This window comes from Neopelma chrysocephalum, unplaced genomic scaffold (genome assembly GCF_003984885.1).
Source record: "Neopelma chrysocephalum unplaced genomic scaffold, ASM398488v2 Primary Assembly neopelma1_87, whole genome shotgun sequence".
NCBI lineage: Eukaryota > Metazoa > Chordata > Aves > Passeriformes > Pipridae > Neopelma > Neopelma chrysocephalum.
This window is the reverse complement of record NW_020897749.1, coordinates 4,786,542-4,802,138: the sequence shown is the minus strand read 5'-3', so window position 1 is coordinate 4,802,138 and position 15,597 is coordinate 4,786,542. Positions and strand designations below refer to the sequence as shown.

The following is a 15,597-nucleotide window of genomic DNA, read 5'->3' as shown; positions in this document are numbered from 1 at the left end:
TTTTAATTATCTGCTGCCTACATCTGAATGATGTACAAGAATAATTTTGACATAGAGTGACTGAAATCTATAGAATTTTTTTCCTCAAAAAAATGCATGGGTTTAATTTATAAAATGAAGAATTTCTTAAAGCAGTTCTCTTAGGTATCACTGAAATGCTCTGGTATCTTGAGCCTGTTCATGAATAAGGTTGTCCTGGGCGAGTAGACCCAAAATAGTCTTTTTTTTTTTGTGGCAGTTGAAAAGAAATTTCTATGACTTGCCCACCTGGAAACCATGACATTAACAAGTAGGGTATTAACATAAGGAAATCTAACCTCTATTTGATTTCATGACTTTCACAATTCTGGACCATCAATTACTTAACTGACATTTAGATGACACTAAGCAATCATGAGGATGCAACAGAAATATAAGAACCTTTTGGGCCAGTTTTTGTGCTGTTCTCCTGTCAGTGGGTTCCTCCTCACCATTCCTTCTCTAAGTCCAGTAGACAGTGCTAACCACGGCTACAGTGACCAAATACAACAAAGCCTAAAGTTTGGAAAACACTGTAGATACTCACCAGATGTACTACTGCCTCTGTCTGAGCTGTTGTAGGATCCACCTGTATTCTGGTCGTATGACTGGTTGTAGGGAATAGTTGGAGCAATGTTGTCATTTACTCGATAATCTGCAAGTTTAATAGTATAATTAATGCTACCCTTCAGAAACACATCTATGTACCTGCTTTAGAACACAAAGTAAGATCTCCTGAAAATAGTGAGGAAGAAATAAATTCCTTTTTTTTAGTAAGCAAAATCATCCTCCGATCGTGTTTTATTTTTAGTTTGTCTCTAATTGTAAGCTTAAGGAAAATCATGGGAACTTAGCAGCTCCACGTCTAAAATGGAGTAAAATGAAATCCTATGCACAGGGTTTTCACAAAGCCTCTGCAACAATTAAGTTTCAAAGGAAATATATATATATAATATATATATATACACACATTACCTGTGTGAACATTTTGCATACAAATACACTGTCACCTTGATTGATTTTCCATGGTCTCCGCCTAATTTATGCATGCAGGGCAACCAATGGACTGTGGTATCTACTCTTTGTATTTCAAAGGTGACAAACCCACACAGGAGCCAGCCCTGTATGACAAGGCTGAATGATCTGCTGGAGCAACAATGCAGCTCCACTGAATTTGGTTTGCAACAGAAGAGATCTTTGTTTCAGGTCTGTTGACTCCAAGGAGATTTCTATTTACACTGGATCGTGCAGGTTCTACAGGCAGGGCCTTTTTCTGCTAATGGCTGTAACTGTAACTTTCTTCTCCAGTTCCAAAGCATTTGATACATATATATTACTTTAAAAATCTAGATTTGGCAACCAGATCTGTAAAAATTTATCAGAAGTAAAATACTCATCTGGCACAACAATACTCTCACGCTAAAAAGGAATTGTAATTTACAGAGAACAGAAAGGAGCTGAGTTACTCTTCATACAGCAAATAAAACTGCGTCACAAACAGAACCACTGGACATAAAATAGTGACAATGAAGCACCGCATGTAACTCATCGAAACAGTTATTTCCCATCACAAAAGCTATAGGTATAATCAGCAGCAAGATGGCTTTGACTTAGGAAATGAGAAAACCAAGATCAGAATACTGACACATAAAAAAGCAAATCAAAACAAAAATAAAACTAAGAATTCTGTCCCCATCTGCTGCAGAAATGTTTGTGACAATGTAAGCATGGGAAAAGGAGCAAAATGATAAATTCCACACCAGAGTGTATTCTGTAATAGTTACTCAGCCTAGTTGCATTCCACAGACCATGCTGAAGCCCTACATACCACATATGTTTACACAGAGGATAAACAGTAAATCAGCACTCTGAAACATGTATATAGGACTGTCAGCAGACAATGCTTTAAGGGGGCCTTTCCACACTACAATATGCCAGAGAATATGCAGCTGTAATATACACAGTTTGAAAGATGCAGTGTCTTCCAGCGCATAAAAATCAAACGTGTTTTAATTCCCAAGCAGATACGTAATACACAGTTCACGAAAGAAAACAATTACAAAAAATACAGCTTTCACCCTCTAGCAAGGAGCCAAACCCCCTGAATTTTCTTTTGGCAGGTTTATGTCAAGGGAAGGTGTCACATTTTATATTGCCCTTTGGACTCCTCTGTGAGTAGATGGGTCCGGTAGAGAAATCAACATTCCTGTAAGGAAAGTTTTCTTTTTACTGGATCACTTATCACTATGCCATCACTTGAGTTACAACAATCCACGTAAAAAGTTCCAAGTTAGAATGGGTCCAGTTCCTAGGGATACTGTTTTGCAAATCAGGTTATTAAAAGAGGTTGCATGGTAGCCTGGAGAACTAGCAAGAAATCACATACCTATTTCTTCCAACTCTCACACAGTGTATTAAAGAAACATGCCCTCAAGGACACAAAAGCCCATTCTGATGTTTCCCGTTAACACTGAAATCAATCTATTAATCTATTTTTAGCTTCTGGATCCACAGACTTCAGTCAGGGTAACACAGGAATTTAGTTTCCAAACCTGTGTGCGGTAACATTGCCTCTCAATACAAGAATCGAAGGCTTGCTAGGAACATGTCTAAAACGAATTGGATCACTCCATTTGTGTCCCCAGTGTACAACATAATACAATTTTGCAGAGTTTGATATGCAAAATTTCATTCGTTTACATGAACATGTAGATTTAATTAGTCTCCATCCACGACTGGGAAGAGTGGGTTGACCTATTTAAAATTTAAGGTAGAATATAATGTGACTACCATGCATCTGGCTTATGAATAAAATATCTGGCCTCTGTCCTAACCAATCCCTTAACTACTATTAAATTTAAATTAATCTCATATCCATAGGAAATGTATTTTATTTAACTCTTCTCTAAAGATACAGCTTGTTATGTTTTTCAATAAATTCAATATCTGAAGGTTATATTGTGGTGCTAATTAACTTTCTGACACTGCTAGCTGTGGATTTCTAAATCTAAAGAGGCAGAAGTCTAAAAGCACCACAGAAGCCTGTAATTGCTGAACCTGAAAGCTTCAGACTCCCAGCACCAGAAGGTCAAAGCTCCTCTGATGCCTAAAGAGGAGAAACAAGCTAAAAGCTCTTCACCTTTGTTTAATTTGTTTTGCTCCATAATGTTGTACTGTATGGGTGGAACCTCTTGCTTTTGCTGAACAGAGGGTTTCCAGTGTTTCTCATTCGTGTCCCCGCTGCCATTGTTAACATTATTGCTGATATTTGACTGGATGAGTTGAGTGGTGGCATAAGGAGTGGGCTGCCCAGGCTGGCTGACAAATCTTCCGTCCTTTAGATTTGGACTATTGAAGGTTTTCATCTCATTCATTTTGTTGCTGAGGTCCACGTCCCCATACACAGTTGACTCAGGCAACATCAGGTTTGTCTGCTTGTTGTCCAGCTGATTGTTGTAATTTGCTATACAATCGGCTAACCACAGAGGAGAGAAAAGAGAAAAGGTCATTCTGTTCGCTTACACTGTACCTCCAATGAAACCCCCTTTAAAATTTCTTTTTTAGTGCATAACTACATGGCTTGCATCCATGAAGCAGAGATACTCAAGCAGAGATACTGTCATTTGCTAAATAATTTATAGAATATTATTTACCTTATAAACTACTGCTCCAAAAGTAGGGTTCACTGTTTTGTTTCACTGTAAATTCGGACCTTCTGAATTGCATCTACAATGACTTACCTTGCTGGGCTTTTCTACAGGGCCCATATAAACATGCATATTTTTAGACATTATTCTCAAAGCAGCATAGATATTCAATTAATAATTGTGATTAAAATAATATGCACTGCAGGGAAAAATTAACCAAAACTTAATAGTGGGAATAACTAAACAGTGACAATCACCTCATGACATCTCAACAGCATTTAGATATTCTTATATTTGTGATAAGAAATAAAGATACACAGATTTTTATAAAACAGAGTGAAAAATGATTACACATAGCAGAATTAAAGAAAAACAGTACAATGGAAAAGGTAACTCAGTACCCAGTAGCAAGCCTTTATTTGATCATTGTTTCCTTGTACAGTCTTATATTTGATTTGAAACAAAAAAAAACAAAACCAGGAAAGCAATCTGGAATTTTTTCTAATTTTTAGTTGCTTTGGATATTGCAAAATACTTAGTACCATAGTAATACCAGTGTCCTGTATGCTAAAGATATGTCAAAAAGACAGCACAAATTCATTCTTCTCAGAGTTTACTGTATCATGAGATGCACATATTGCAGAGAGTAAATCAGACATGTGCTGATGCTTTGGACACTCCTGTATGAAACAGTGTCCCTGCCTTTCCACGTTCTCTTGCCTCTGTGTGACAGCAGATCCACATATTTTTTTCCTCTCCGCATCCAGTCCACCAGGAGAATACTGAATGGAGTAAAATAGTCTGTGGGTCAGCAGTCAGAAGGCTTAGTGAAACTAAGCATTCAATGATCCTTAAGCAGAAATTCTCATTTTCCACTTGATTAATTCATCAATAATTACATAACACTCACCAGGAATATACTTTTGCTCTTTTAAAAGATGTGGTATTTATGCTAATGAATTTGATTCAAAGCCTGAAGTCCACTACCTGTGGCCACAATGAATTTACTGGAGAGGATGCCAAGTAAAACTACATACAAAATTCAAGATTTTACCATTATTCTAAATGAAATAATCAGTAAACACAGAGGATGTTCAGTTTCAAAAATATTCCCTAATACATACATATCTTTGAGGAATATTTCCTGAGAAAGAGATATAAAATTCTACTTGAGGATAAAAACCACTGATCCACATTTTCAGTGACTAAAGAACAATATCAGAACATGCCACAGAGAGCTTATCACTGTACACTTCATGCCCTCCAGCCTGTTTCCTTGAAGGTTTTTCTGGTTTGATATATTTTTCTTTATTTTGATATATTTTTCTTTCTTATGTGAGATGTTATTTATTGCTTCTGTTATTTATTGCTTCACAGTCTTCAGCTTCTTGACTTCTACTGTTTAAATGTTTTCATTTCTGCTTTTTCTTTCACCCACTGAATTATATTCTATAATATAAGAGTCATTTATACATTTTACCTCCTTCCATTTGCAGCTACCTCCGATTTGTGTGTAAGGCAATATAATCAATACAGTATGTGCAGTAGGTACATTTTTTTACATAGACACATTAGAATTCCTCAAACAAAGTACTTAAAATTGATTTACCTATATAACAGAAAATTTATTCTGTTAGATTTTTTTATAACATTAACTTTCAGAGCAATCTGTTCCCATTCTGTAGACTTGGAAGACAGTGCTATACTTAAAAGCAATTAAAAAACCAGCTACTTAGCATATTCAGAGCTAAGGGGGATATCCATCGCTGCTGCTTCAGAGCATAAACCAAGCCCAAGCTGACAGAATTAAAAACACTTGTCAGATTTTCCAGGACAGAAGAGACCATTATGAACACATTTTCTGACCCCTCAAGCTCAAAAGTTCTACTTGAGAGGAAGGATTCCCTTTGCAACACAACCAAGCTTAACATCAAAGCCAAAATGAGGAAGAATCCACTGCAGCTCATTACAAGATGTCCAAATAGTTTGCAACCCTCAAAAATGTGCATTCTCTTCCTTTCCTGAACGTGTTAGGTTTCAATAACTAGAATTTGCTATGTCTGTCCTTGCCACAGTGCAGCATCCCTGTATCAGAAATCTTTTCACACAGGTAGTTGTGGATGTGATATCCTCAGGCAGAGTGAGATCCAAGTCTCTAATGTCAAAATCTCTCATCTGAAGAACCTGGCACTGGTCACTGCCAGACAGCATAATTGCAGGAGATGAATCACCATTACCACCATCCATGAATTACCAACCATTAGAGCTGGTTTCACGTTAATTACAGGAGGTAATGCTGCTTTGCACTTATGCAACTTCACTACAGGTAATCATACTCCCTGTCTGAAATGCTGGGAGATGCTGCGAGCCAAAACCAGCTAGAGATGGTAGTGGAAAAGACTCATTTCATTCCTAACCAGTAACACAAACTGGGTTAAAACAAAAGGAACCTAAGGTCTGTTTAAAACAAAATGTGCAACAATTAGCACCTCAAGATATATTTCCCCAACAGTGTTCCCGTGGAACTCGTGAGATTTTCTTTAAGTGCACCCAGTCTGTCCAACCTCCCAGGAACTACCATTTAACCTAACATTTTGTAATTGCTTTTAGGGTGTGAAGTTAACTTTTTTATGCACACACCCTAACCAGAACGCCAGCTATCCACTTTTGTACAGAATGGCTCTCCAAGGGAAGTTCTGAATGTGCCAAAGTAGACTGACTTTGCTGCAAGTACTGTAGCAATGTTTTATTTCTTGCTTCCCATCACAGCCAAACCAGAAGGAAAATTCTGTGTCATTTCAGTACTTCTCCTTCTCCATCCAATCAACAAGGAAGTCCAGAACAACCTAAAACATGTCAATGTGACTTTTGGTAGCACTGAACTTCGCAGGGATTCCTTCAGCCTATAGCTTGCCACAACTATCCAAAGGGGACCAAAAAAAGGATGCAAAAAGGGACCAAAAGCATAATCATGACAGAGAGGACAAACTCTATTAAGTCTAAATGCACTGGAAATAAAAAGCAAACAAACCTGCACACTTTCTCGGGTATTAGAAGCATATACTCTGTAAAGAAGATTCCTTAGCAAGGTAGAAACATATCTAACCTGGTCGACTGTACGTTGTGAGGTTGCTATCACTGTTTCCATTGCCAGAGGTGCAGCAGTTGATGGAGCAGTCATTGTGATTGTTCCCTGTGTTAGGCCAAGTATCTGCTAGCCATGGCTGAGTGGCTGGTTCACTGATGTTTAGGAGTCCTGGCCTTTAAAAACAAAGCTTGGTCATTTCAAAAATTAAACAAAAGCATTTCCACATTGCAGTTACACTCTTCTCAAAAGGTGAGATATTACGAAATACTATCACATGTCTAAAGGCTTGAGCATTGGAAAATGCAGCTTGAATCAATTATTTAACAGTTTCTAGTCTCTTATATAACCTAGTCCTTGCTAAAACACTAACGTGAACAGCCATGGACAACATCTGTTCATTTTGCTGAACTACACATGTATATTGGTGTGTAACCTTTAACTGTCACTTTGGTCTTAAATTTTTTTTAAATCCTTTTTCTTAGAAGATTGTATTTTTGTTTTTCTGCCCCTTCACCCTTTCTTTAAGAAAGTCAGGAAATTGGCAAGTCAAACAAACAAAAAATTCACACATGGAAGCAAGATGGATATGGATAAATAAGAGCCAAATTTGGCTGTGAGTAGTCCCAATTCTAGGTGATTTATGGAGCCAAGTTCTCCTCACCATTAGACAGTATTACTGTAGTGGATCAAAGGGAACAGGAGATAACAGAAACCTCTGTGGTTGGGAGCATTTGGATCTCACTAACCACACCGAGTGGGTGATACACCCTTGCTAATGAGGAAGCCACTCTCTCAATCTTTATGTGAGTGGAACAGCAGCAGCTCCTAAGAAAGTTTAAAGTAACTGGAAATACTTAACAGCTTAAAAAAAATCCACATATGAAAGCTGCTTACTGCCTGCATTTGGAATAAAGCATATTCCTGCCATCAGCAGAAAGAAACAGCATTTCTTGTTTTCCGAGTTGCTGAATTTTTCTAGTGAGTGTTGAACGTTTCTGATGAATGTTCTGTAGAATGTTTGGTGCCTCTGAAGTTTTCACACTAAAAATGCAGTGGATGTTATAGTCCCACATAAATAGCATCCCGATACGATTTAAAATTGCCTTTGATAACTAAGGTGCTTTTAAAAATAGACAATTTTACCCACTGTCATAGATATATATATATCTATATATATAACACAGTCTCTCACAGGATTTAATGGGCAACTTTTCACTTAAAATAGTGCAGAAACTAGCTTCCGTAATATTAAATGCGATAATCTTCAAAAATAAAATATGTTAATCCTCTTAAACAGCAAGTTGAGAACATAAACTGCATGCAGTTAGTTGTGGGGGATAGAGTCTGTCAGTGCTGCAGGCTTAAGTCATAGTCTTAGAATGACATTTAAAAGTTCTATACATATATGTGTATATATATATTTCTGTACTGCATATGTCATCTGACAATTTAACATTGGAGGTGATGAGGCTTGACTTGCTGTCAGGCTTACAAACCAGCCAATGCACATATAGTAAAGAAGTTTTTTTTAAAAAAAATCTGAAATAAACATAGGGCTCTGTAGGTCTGTGAGCAGGTCAGTTGATTTGAAATATCCTGCTTTTTTCCCTGCCATTCTGCTCTTCCAATGAAACTACACCTCAAAGCTTTCAGAGGAGACAAAGCATTCCAGAATGTTTCAGTGCTTTAAAAGACCCACGTACTGGATTTTTGGATAGAGAGTTAAAGATCCTTTGTTTCTAAAATTTACTTTGCATTCACACCCGCTGTCATGTAAGAAATTTGTGTGAGGTGTGTAAGTAGGTGAGGATTCTACCAAACGGAGCCATTTAGGTGGGACTGTAGGCAGGAGATGCTTGCATTCCAGCTCCATGGTCTGGTGATGATCTGAGAGTAAAATTTCCAAAGATCTTTAACCTTGGCAACAAATTCCTGGAATCCCTGAATTGCTGTCCTGGGTCTGAGTAACACTGGACTGAGCAAGTGGCTGTGTGGATGCCTAGATGGCGGCTGGAGTCAATCCACCACAACCGCCATTACTCAAATCCTGTCTAGAAAAGGGATTGCTACAAAAATGGGTATTTTTTCAGCATCGCAGAAGTGGGGATTATGTTGAAATATATCACTGTGACATTTTGAATTCTGAAAAATGCTTTAACGTGCTCACATAACCGCACTTGGCAAAAATGCTAAACCTTTCCAAAACACTGCATATATAAAGTAAGGAAGTCAAAACCTTAGGTTTGGAAATCAGAGGAAGGTTTCATGTGCAAAAAATAACTTTTTTTTTTTTTTTTACATTGCAGAAGTATGTTTCATATTCTACAAAATAAGATACATCCCACACGCTGTAAATGCTATATATGCAAATGTACAAACCCAGCGTAGATGTCAGCACCTTGAATCAACTACACTGCTAGATTATGGCACTGCTGTTGAAAAATAGGACAGTAAAATTGATGCTGCTTCTCTAGCCCTACCAAAATGACTGTATATGATGTAGACACTTCTGGGTTCATTTCTGTCCTCTGAGTCTATATGAGTGTGCTTTGTCTAGCTTGTGCTATAGGAAGAGCAAGAAAGCCCAGTGGCACAAAGAACACAAAGGCTGTTAACTGTGTATCTTTTTGAACAACCTTGTCAGGGAAAAAGAGGGTTCATCTCTGTTCTCTCTTATTTTCTCACTATCCTGGAGTGAAGGCAGCAGCCCAGTGACTTACAGATTTGTCCATTAAAAAATCACAGGGTAACTGTTCTAGAGGTTTCCCTCCATGCATTTATGGCCACGACAAAGCAGCAGCATCCAGTGCTGGACAAGAGATACCTGCAATTGCCCTTACCATGTGAGGTTCAGCTGCAGCAGGAGCTGAGTAGCCTCACCTCTGCACAGCATTCAGTTAGACTGGAAATGTATTATTTTATGACTAATCTTCACAATTACCAATTTTTGTTGCATGATCCTGCAAATTAGGAACCACAAGATGCCACTTGTGAAACAGGAATTGATACAGGAATTTGTTGCCCAGCTGGTCTTCGAGATTTTAGTGTTTATTTCAGCATCCCGCCAAAACTGAGATGCTTATAAAAAGGCATGTTTGAATGTGACCTAGAAAAAAAATGGTGTGCTACTAAAGCACCACTGCTTTGACCTGCCTTTTTCTAAAACCTTTTATTTTTTTTTCCTGGAGAAAACTCCACCTCTATGCAGGGAATATAAATTACTGTTTTGTTCATTGCCATTCATTAAGTAATAACGTAAAACCAGTGAACGTATTTTAGTTAAATCCTCAATCTGGAATGGGCCAGGTTCTCAAAGTGGGGGGCTGTAAATTTAAAACCTACCTGTTCCCCTCTCCTTCAGTGCCCCGTCTCTTGTAAGCAACGCTTTAACTATTTTGCATTCATAGAAAGATTTTCTCTTAAAATGTCACCTTATAAGCCGTTTATGTCTTCAGCAATTTTTTCCAATAAATGTTTTCTTTCTTTGCAGTATTTGTGAACCAGCTATATTTCTTAATCTTCATAAATGCCATGACTTAATTACTTTTACTCCCTTAATCAGGTGGTAAGCCAGGTCTTCATTTCAAAGTTAAAGCGCTCCCTCTGCTGCTCATTTTTTGAGATGCAGTTTTTACAGGTTAACAAAGCTTAAAGTATTTCGACTAATTTTTTGGAAGTCAACCTAAAAATTCAAACCATCTACTCTCCTTCTAAACAGAAAAATAGATGACTACAATGTATAAATTAATACAATGAACTAAAACATATCTTTGCAAGAGATTATTCTGCCATCACTTACAAGGCCATTGTACTTCTGGCATCCTTAAATTTAGATGCACATGATTTATACCTTTAAGAATAAAGGACATAATTACCTGCCTCCACTGCTTACGGCCTCTCCTCCTCTTTGATACGTTACTGAAATAATTAAAGAGAAAAAAAAGGAAATAATTTTAAAATCATAAGAGTCCTGAAATAGCAGTATTACATTTGCCTTTGTTTCATTTTACCTAAGACAATAAATGTGTGCTGTTTATACATTAATTCTGAGTCTCATTTTGCAAGCTAATGCTTCAAATCAAAGTTTATACGTAATATTTGCTAGTCTTAGCCCCAACAGGGTTTTATATTTCAGTTCTGTTCAGAAAAACACACACACACACACACACACACACACACACACAGAGTGTATTGCTTAAGAAAGCAGGAAGCCATACATCAGGTTGAACTTATCCTTAACATAACTCTGCTGACTTCAGTGGAGTTACTCTGTGGAAGAATTTAGGTCATATATTTATTTCATGAATGGCTAGATGTTAAAGCTTTGCCCTACCTTATTATTCTGGCATGATTAAAGAGGTATCATGATTCCATAACAGACCTTATTTCCAGTGTAAACAATGGCTCATTACAGCTCAAGCTACTGCAAAAATACATTCACTTTCTGAATGTTACTGCACTACACTCAGGGAACAAGCACACTCTAAAAGTCCACAGAAGCTCCACATTTTATAAGATTTTACAGATGGATTTATAAACAAAACTTTCTAATCTAAAAATTTAAATGTGTGAGTCTTTCTAAAAAAAACATCTGGCAGAAAAAATATTTTATAAATCAGAAGAAATGATTTTGCTGGCATTTCAGAAACATTCTGCATTAACAAAGTGGATGCCCACATGCAGTTGTTTGATGGCAGGGATTGCATATCCTTCATAGGAAGTATGGTGTTTGAAAAGTTCATTTTTAGGACGCAAACATCTAAGAAGAAAGAGTGCTATAAATTCTGCAGGTTTGCACTGGGTTTGGCAAAGGGTTAAGGAGATTTCCTCCCTGCAAATGCTGATGGATTCTACACTTTCCAACTAGGAATGTGTTGAAAACAAGCAGCCAAATTCTGCTGTTTAGTAGAACTCCAAACTGGGAGTCTGCAAGAGAGAGATAAATGCTGGCAGTGATCACAGTAACAGGATTAAAATGTAGGATGCATTCCTACAGGTAAGTCTTTTACTATAGTTAATGCTAAAGAGGAGGGTCTGGTTCCAGTTAAAGTCAAAGGAACAAATGACTGAGATTGTGGATTGAAAAAAACAATTTTTTTTCCTTTTAATGTTGTACGTGTTTTATGTTTATCCCAATCTCTTCTTTAAAAATCTCAGGGCTATTTATTTTGGAGCTCTGACATATCTTAAGGAGCCCAGATTTTATTTTTTTAATGTTAAGGATTCAACTCAGAAAATACATCTTAGCCAACCTGCCAACCACAGTAGTGTGCCACAACTGAGACTGCAATATAAGCTCTCTGTTAAGCTAATTAAGTAACAGCAAAATAATAACAGTTTGAATTAGTCTGGACCATGGATCTCAAAGGCCTTCAGAAATATTATGGGCCACTCTGACTCATGCTGAACAGCAAGCAACTCCACTGAAAATAAGAGTATGACTTTTGAAACAAGGTACTATCCAGATTGATTAAAAGCCAGTGGATAAGGATCTAACCCAGTACAATTTGCTCTGTGGGGATGAGCACGGACAGACATGAGTTTGCTTCGTCTGCGGTCCAACTTGAAGGACGTAGCTCAGCTGCTCCACAGAGGCCAAATTAGTCCAGTGCTGATTATGAGCTAATATGCCCTGCCAACCTGAGTGTGCAGAGGAGGGGGTAGGAGGTTTTTACCCTGCCTGGATATCCATGTCCTACAAGTCTCACAGACCTCTCGTGAAAATAAAGGATTTAGAACACCGGAGGAAGAAACAACCTGTCTGTTCACTCAGGCCGTAGCTACAAGGAATGCAGTACACCAGTGGGTACTGAATGTGTTGAATTGTATCTACTGTAGAGGATGAGCTGCTCAGCTGCCAGACTGTGGGACCCACTGAAGGTCAGCTCTACAGAACAGAAAGGCTCTCATGGACTTTGGTGGGCTGTGGTTTGAATTGGATCATATTTGCACACTTCCAAACAAAGGGAAATAGAAGATGATTTTAAACGCGCACCAAATTTTAAATGCACCTCTGTTTAAGCAGAACAGGATAACTATTTTAAAATTTCATAGCACAAATATGGTTTAAGGCAGCAGGCAAAGAAATCTAACAGCTATAACATTTTGATTTTCTGTATCTTCTAAAGTAGACAACTCCTAGGTCACTGGATTAACGCAGATTCAGAGGAAAGAAAAGGAGCAAACGTGTCACCAACTATAATCCCACTGAATCCCTTTCAAGTCAGCATCTGGGTTCTGCTAAGTCATTCCTCCTCCATCAGAACCACATTTTTAATCCCTAGATGCAGGAGGCCACACTGTTCCACTGTAATACACACGAAGAGAGCCCAGGCTGTACAAGCTGACAAGATCATGCTACAAAATGGCATGCTGGCAGGAAATGGTAATGCTGCAAAATGGTACACACAAACAGAAAAAACTGTCAGCCACGAAGCAAATACACGCTACTTAGAGAACAAATAATGATAGCTGTCATTAATGGAACTGTTTAAAGGAACCCTTCAGAACAGCTGGGCTGGTTGGTTATGTCAGAAAAAGAGAAACAGTACCACAAACACATGCTTAAGTAACAGAGAAGGGGGGAAAAGTGCAAATATATACCTGTTGGTGTGAAGGTAAAAGACGGGACTGAAAAATCAAAACAAAATACAAACTGGTTATTAAGCTGAAGAGAGAAAGGGAAACATACCACATTAGTATAAACCTAGCAGACAGCTGAACATAAAATAAATGTATATAACTAACCCAGTAGTCCAGTCACATTGATATAAAAATAAAATTAAAATTGCAATTCAGAAAGAAGCTTGTCTCTGCAGGTACTATTCTGAAAAGAAAAAAAAAAAAAGCTTGATATTCTATTGTGCTCCTGAGGAGACCTGATTGTGGTTTAGCCTTTCAAATCCCTCTCAGTTTGGTATTTTAAGGTTTTTTTTCTGAAAATCCTAGCACAAACAAAACCCCCACACTGTTAATCATTTTAGAATGCAGAATGACAAATTCCTTAACAAAGCCTTATCAAGGTCCTATTGAATCTTATCTGCAGTTCACTAAGTAAATGCTCATTACGCTGAACTAATAGGCACACTTAAGTATTCAGTAAGGAAATAATAATCATAAAAAGGAACAAAGAGAACTGCTGTTTTACTGTCTCTGAATCAAGAATAGTACCAACTCTCCCTGTAATAAAGGCACTAAAATCGATTGCAGCAATTAATTTTTGTTTTCATAGATGAGACCCTTACACAGAGTTTTTCTTTCTTTCATAAATAATCACAAAAAAAAAGAGTAGAATATCTCCCTAGATGTAACACCTTTCTACCTTTCAACCCTTGGCTTTAAGAGGGAAAGGTTAACGACGGAACAATGACATTGCTTGACAATCTTCTCTCTCACAGCTACTATAAATCCTCTTTGGATCAATAGAGTCTCTAATCCAAATACAGAGCACCAGCATCTGCTCTTCCTATTAGCACATGCTCCCCCTCCTGTTGACAAGACAGTATAGTTTCCCTACCACTGATGGGCAGAACAAGGCTAACATTGCCCTTTTCAATCTAATGACAGCAATGAGAAAGGTAAGAAAAACAATAAAATATTCACTAAAATAGCCTTGAGACAGAATTTGATCGGCAAACCTGGCACAGAAAGAAAAGGTTCTGGTTAAGTGAATGACTTCTTAATGTAGTTTCTGTAACAACTCTGATGTTTGGAGGGAGTGCAGAGCGTCTTGTTGTTATAATCTAGGATATGCTGTAGATTTCCCCCTTTTACCAAGCCAATTTATTTCCAGGGATATGACACCAAGCAAAGAAAGGAAAACCTTGGAGCATTTGCCCATTTCAGGCTGCATTTATAGCAAAGCTCTTTATCTTGGGAATTCCATTGTATTTTCTTTGGGCTAGGCATTTTCACACAGTCAAGTTTAATTTAGCTACACTCAAAAATAAAGAACCATAGTAACAAGCTTTCATTAAAATAGAAGGTGCATTTAAACCCCAGCTATTCAAAAGAGGATCAAGAATATAAAAATTAATTTGCAATCACAAGGACATGAAAAAAAATCTCAAACTACTACCTTGTTACTCTTCTGTGAGCTAAGTACTAAACCTAGTTTAGTTTCTTAAGGCACTAAGAAACAGATGAACAGAGGTTCAACTAAAAGAAATTTTATCGCTACCACACGAAAGAACAACTTATTTCTTAGAGGTTCTATTAATAAACTCTTCTGAGTGTGTAAGACTGCTAGTACAATATGTATGTGTGGGAGTAGTGAAGTATTTTAACAGCTGTCAGGCCTGAAGCTAAATATAAAAATAAATTAAAAAATGCAGGACTGAAGAAAGTTTGGGCTTGCAGTTGTGATTTGATGCCCTGCAGAGTGGCAAACTACTTTACAGTCTATATTTCACTAAAGACTGCTTTTTTTTCTTGAAGAATACTTGATACCGGAGATACAGACCCTACTTTTCTGTACAGTTTCATTTAAATCCCCCCAAATTACACAAAAGACATTTATACAGCTATTGGAAAAAAAAAAAAAGCTGTTTTGAACAATAGCTGATGTCACTGAAGTAACCATTTTTAAGGACAAATTGTATGTCTTTTGCTTAATCATAGGTACTGCTGAAAGCACAGTGATGTTAGTTTGATAGAACTGTAGAAAGGCAGTATGGCAGCATGCTATTAGTAAAACAAAACAGCACAGGCCAATGCAGCAGAATGTGGGAGTCTGTCCTAGCTAAGAAATCCCAGGAGAACAGAATCAACGGTGGAACTCCTTCCCAATTCCAGTGGTTACAACTCCACTACAGCCACTGTGCCTGAAGTCTACTGTGAGCATTG

General features: G+C 37.6%; 1 protein-coding gene across 7 annotated transcripts in view; it reads right to left on the bottom strand.

Moving 5' to 3' along the window:
* Positions 1 to 15,597, bottom strand: part of ROBO1 (roundabout guidance receptor 1) — a 713,456-nt gene that overhangs the window by 19,573 nt on the left and 678,286 nt on the right. For 6 of the 7 annotated variants that reach the window (XM_027692614.1, XM_027692617.1, XM_027692615.1 and 3 more), the window contains 5 exons: positions 13,357 to 13,383; positions 10,629 to 10,671; positions 6,772 to 6,926; positions 3,158 to 3,493; positions 566 to 673 (listed from right to left, as the gene is read on the bottom strand). In XM_027692614.1, the coding sequence (XP_027548415.1) occupies positions 566 to 673; positions 3,158 to 3,493; positions 6,772 to 6,926; positions 10,629 to 10,671; positions 13,357 to 13,383 (669 nt within the window). The remainder of the gene's footprint in view (positions 1 to 565; positions 674 to 3,157; positions 3,494 to 6,771; positions 6,927 to 10,628; positions 10,672 to 13,356; positions 13,384 to 15,597) is intronic. The other variant, XM_027692616.1, reaches the window with a different exon arrangement.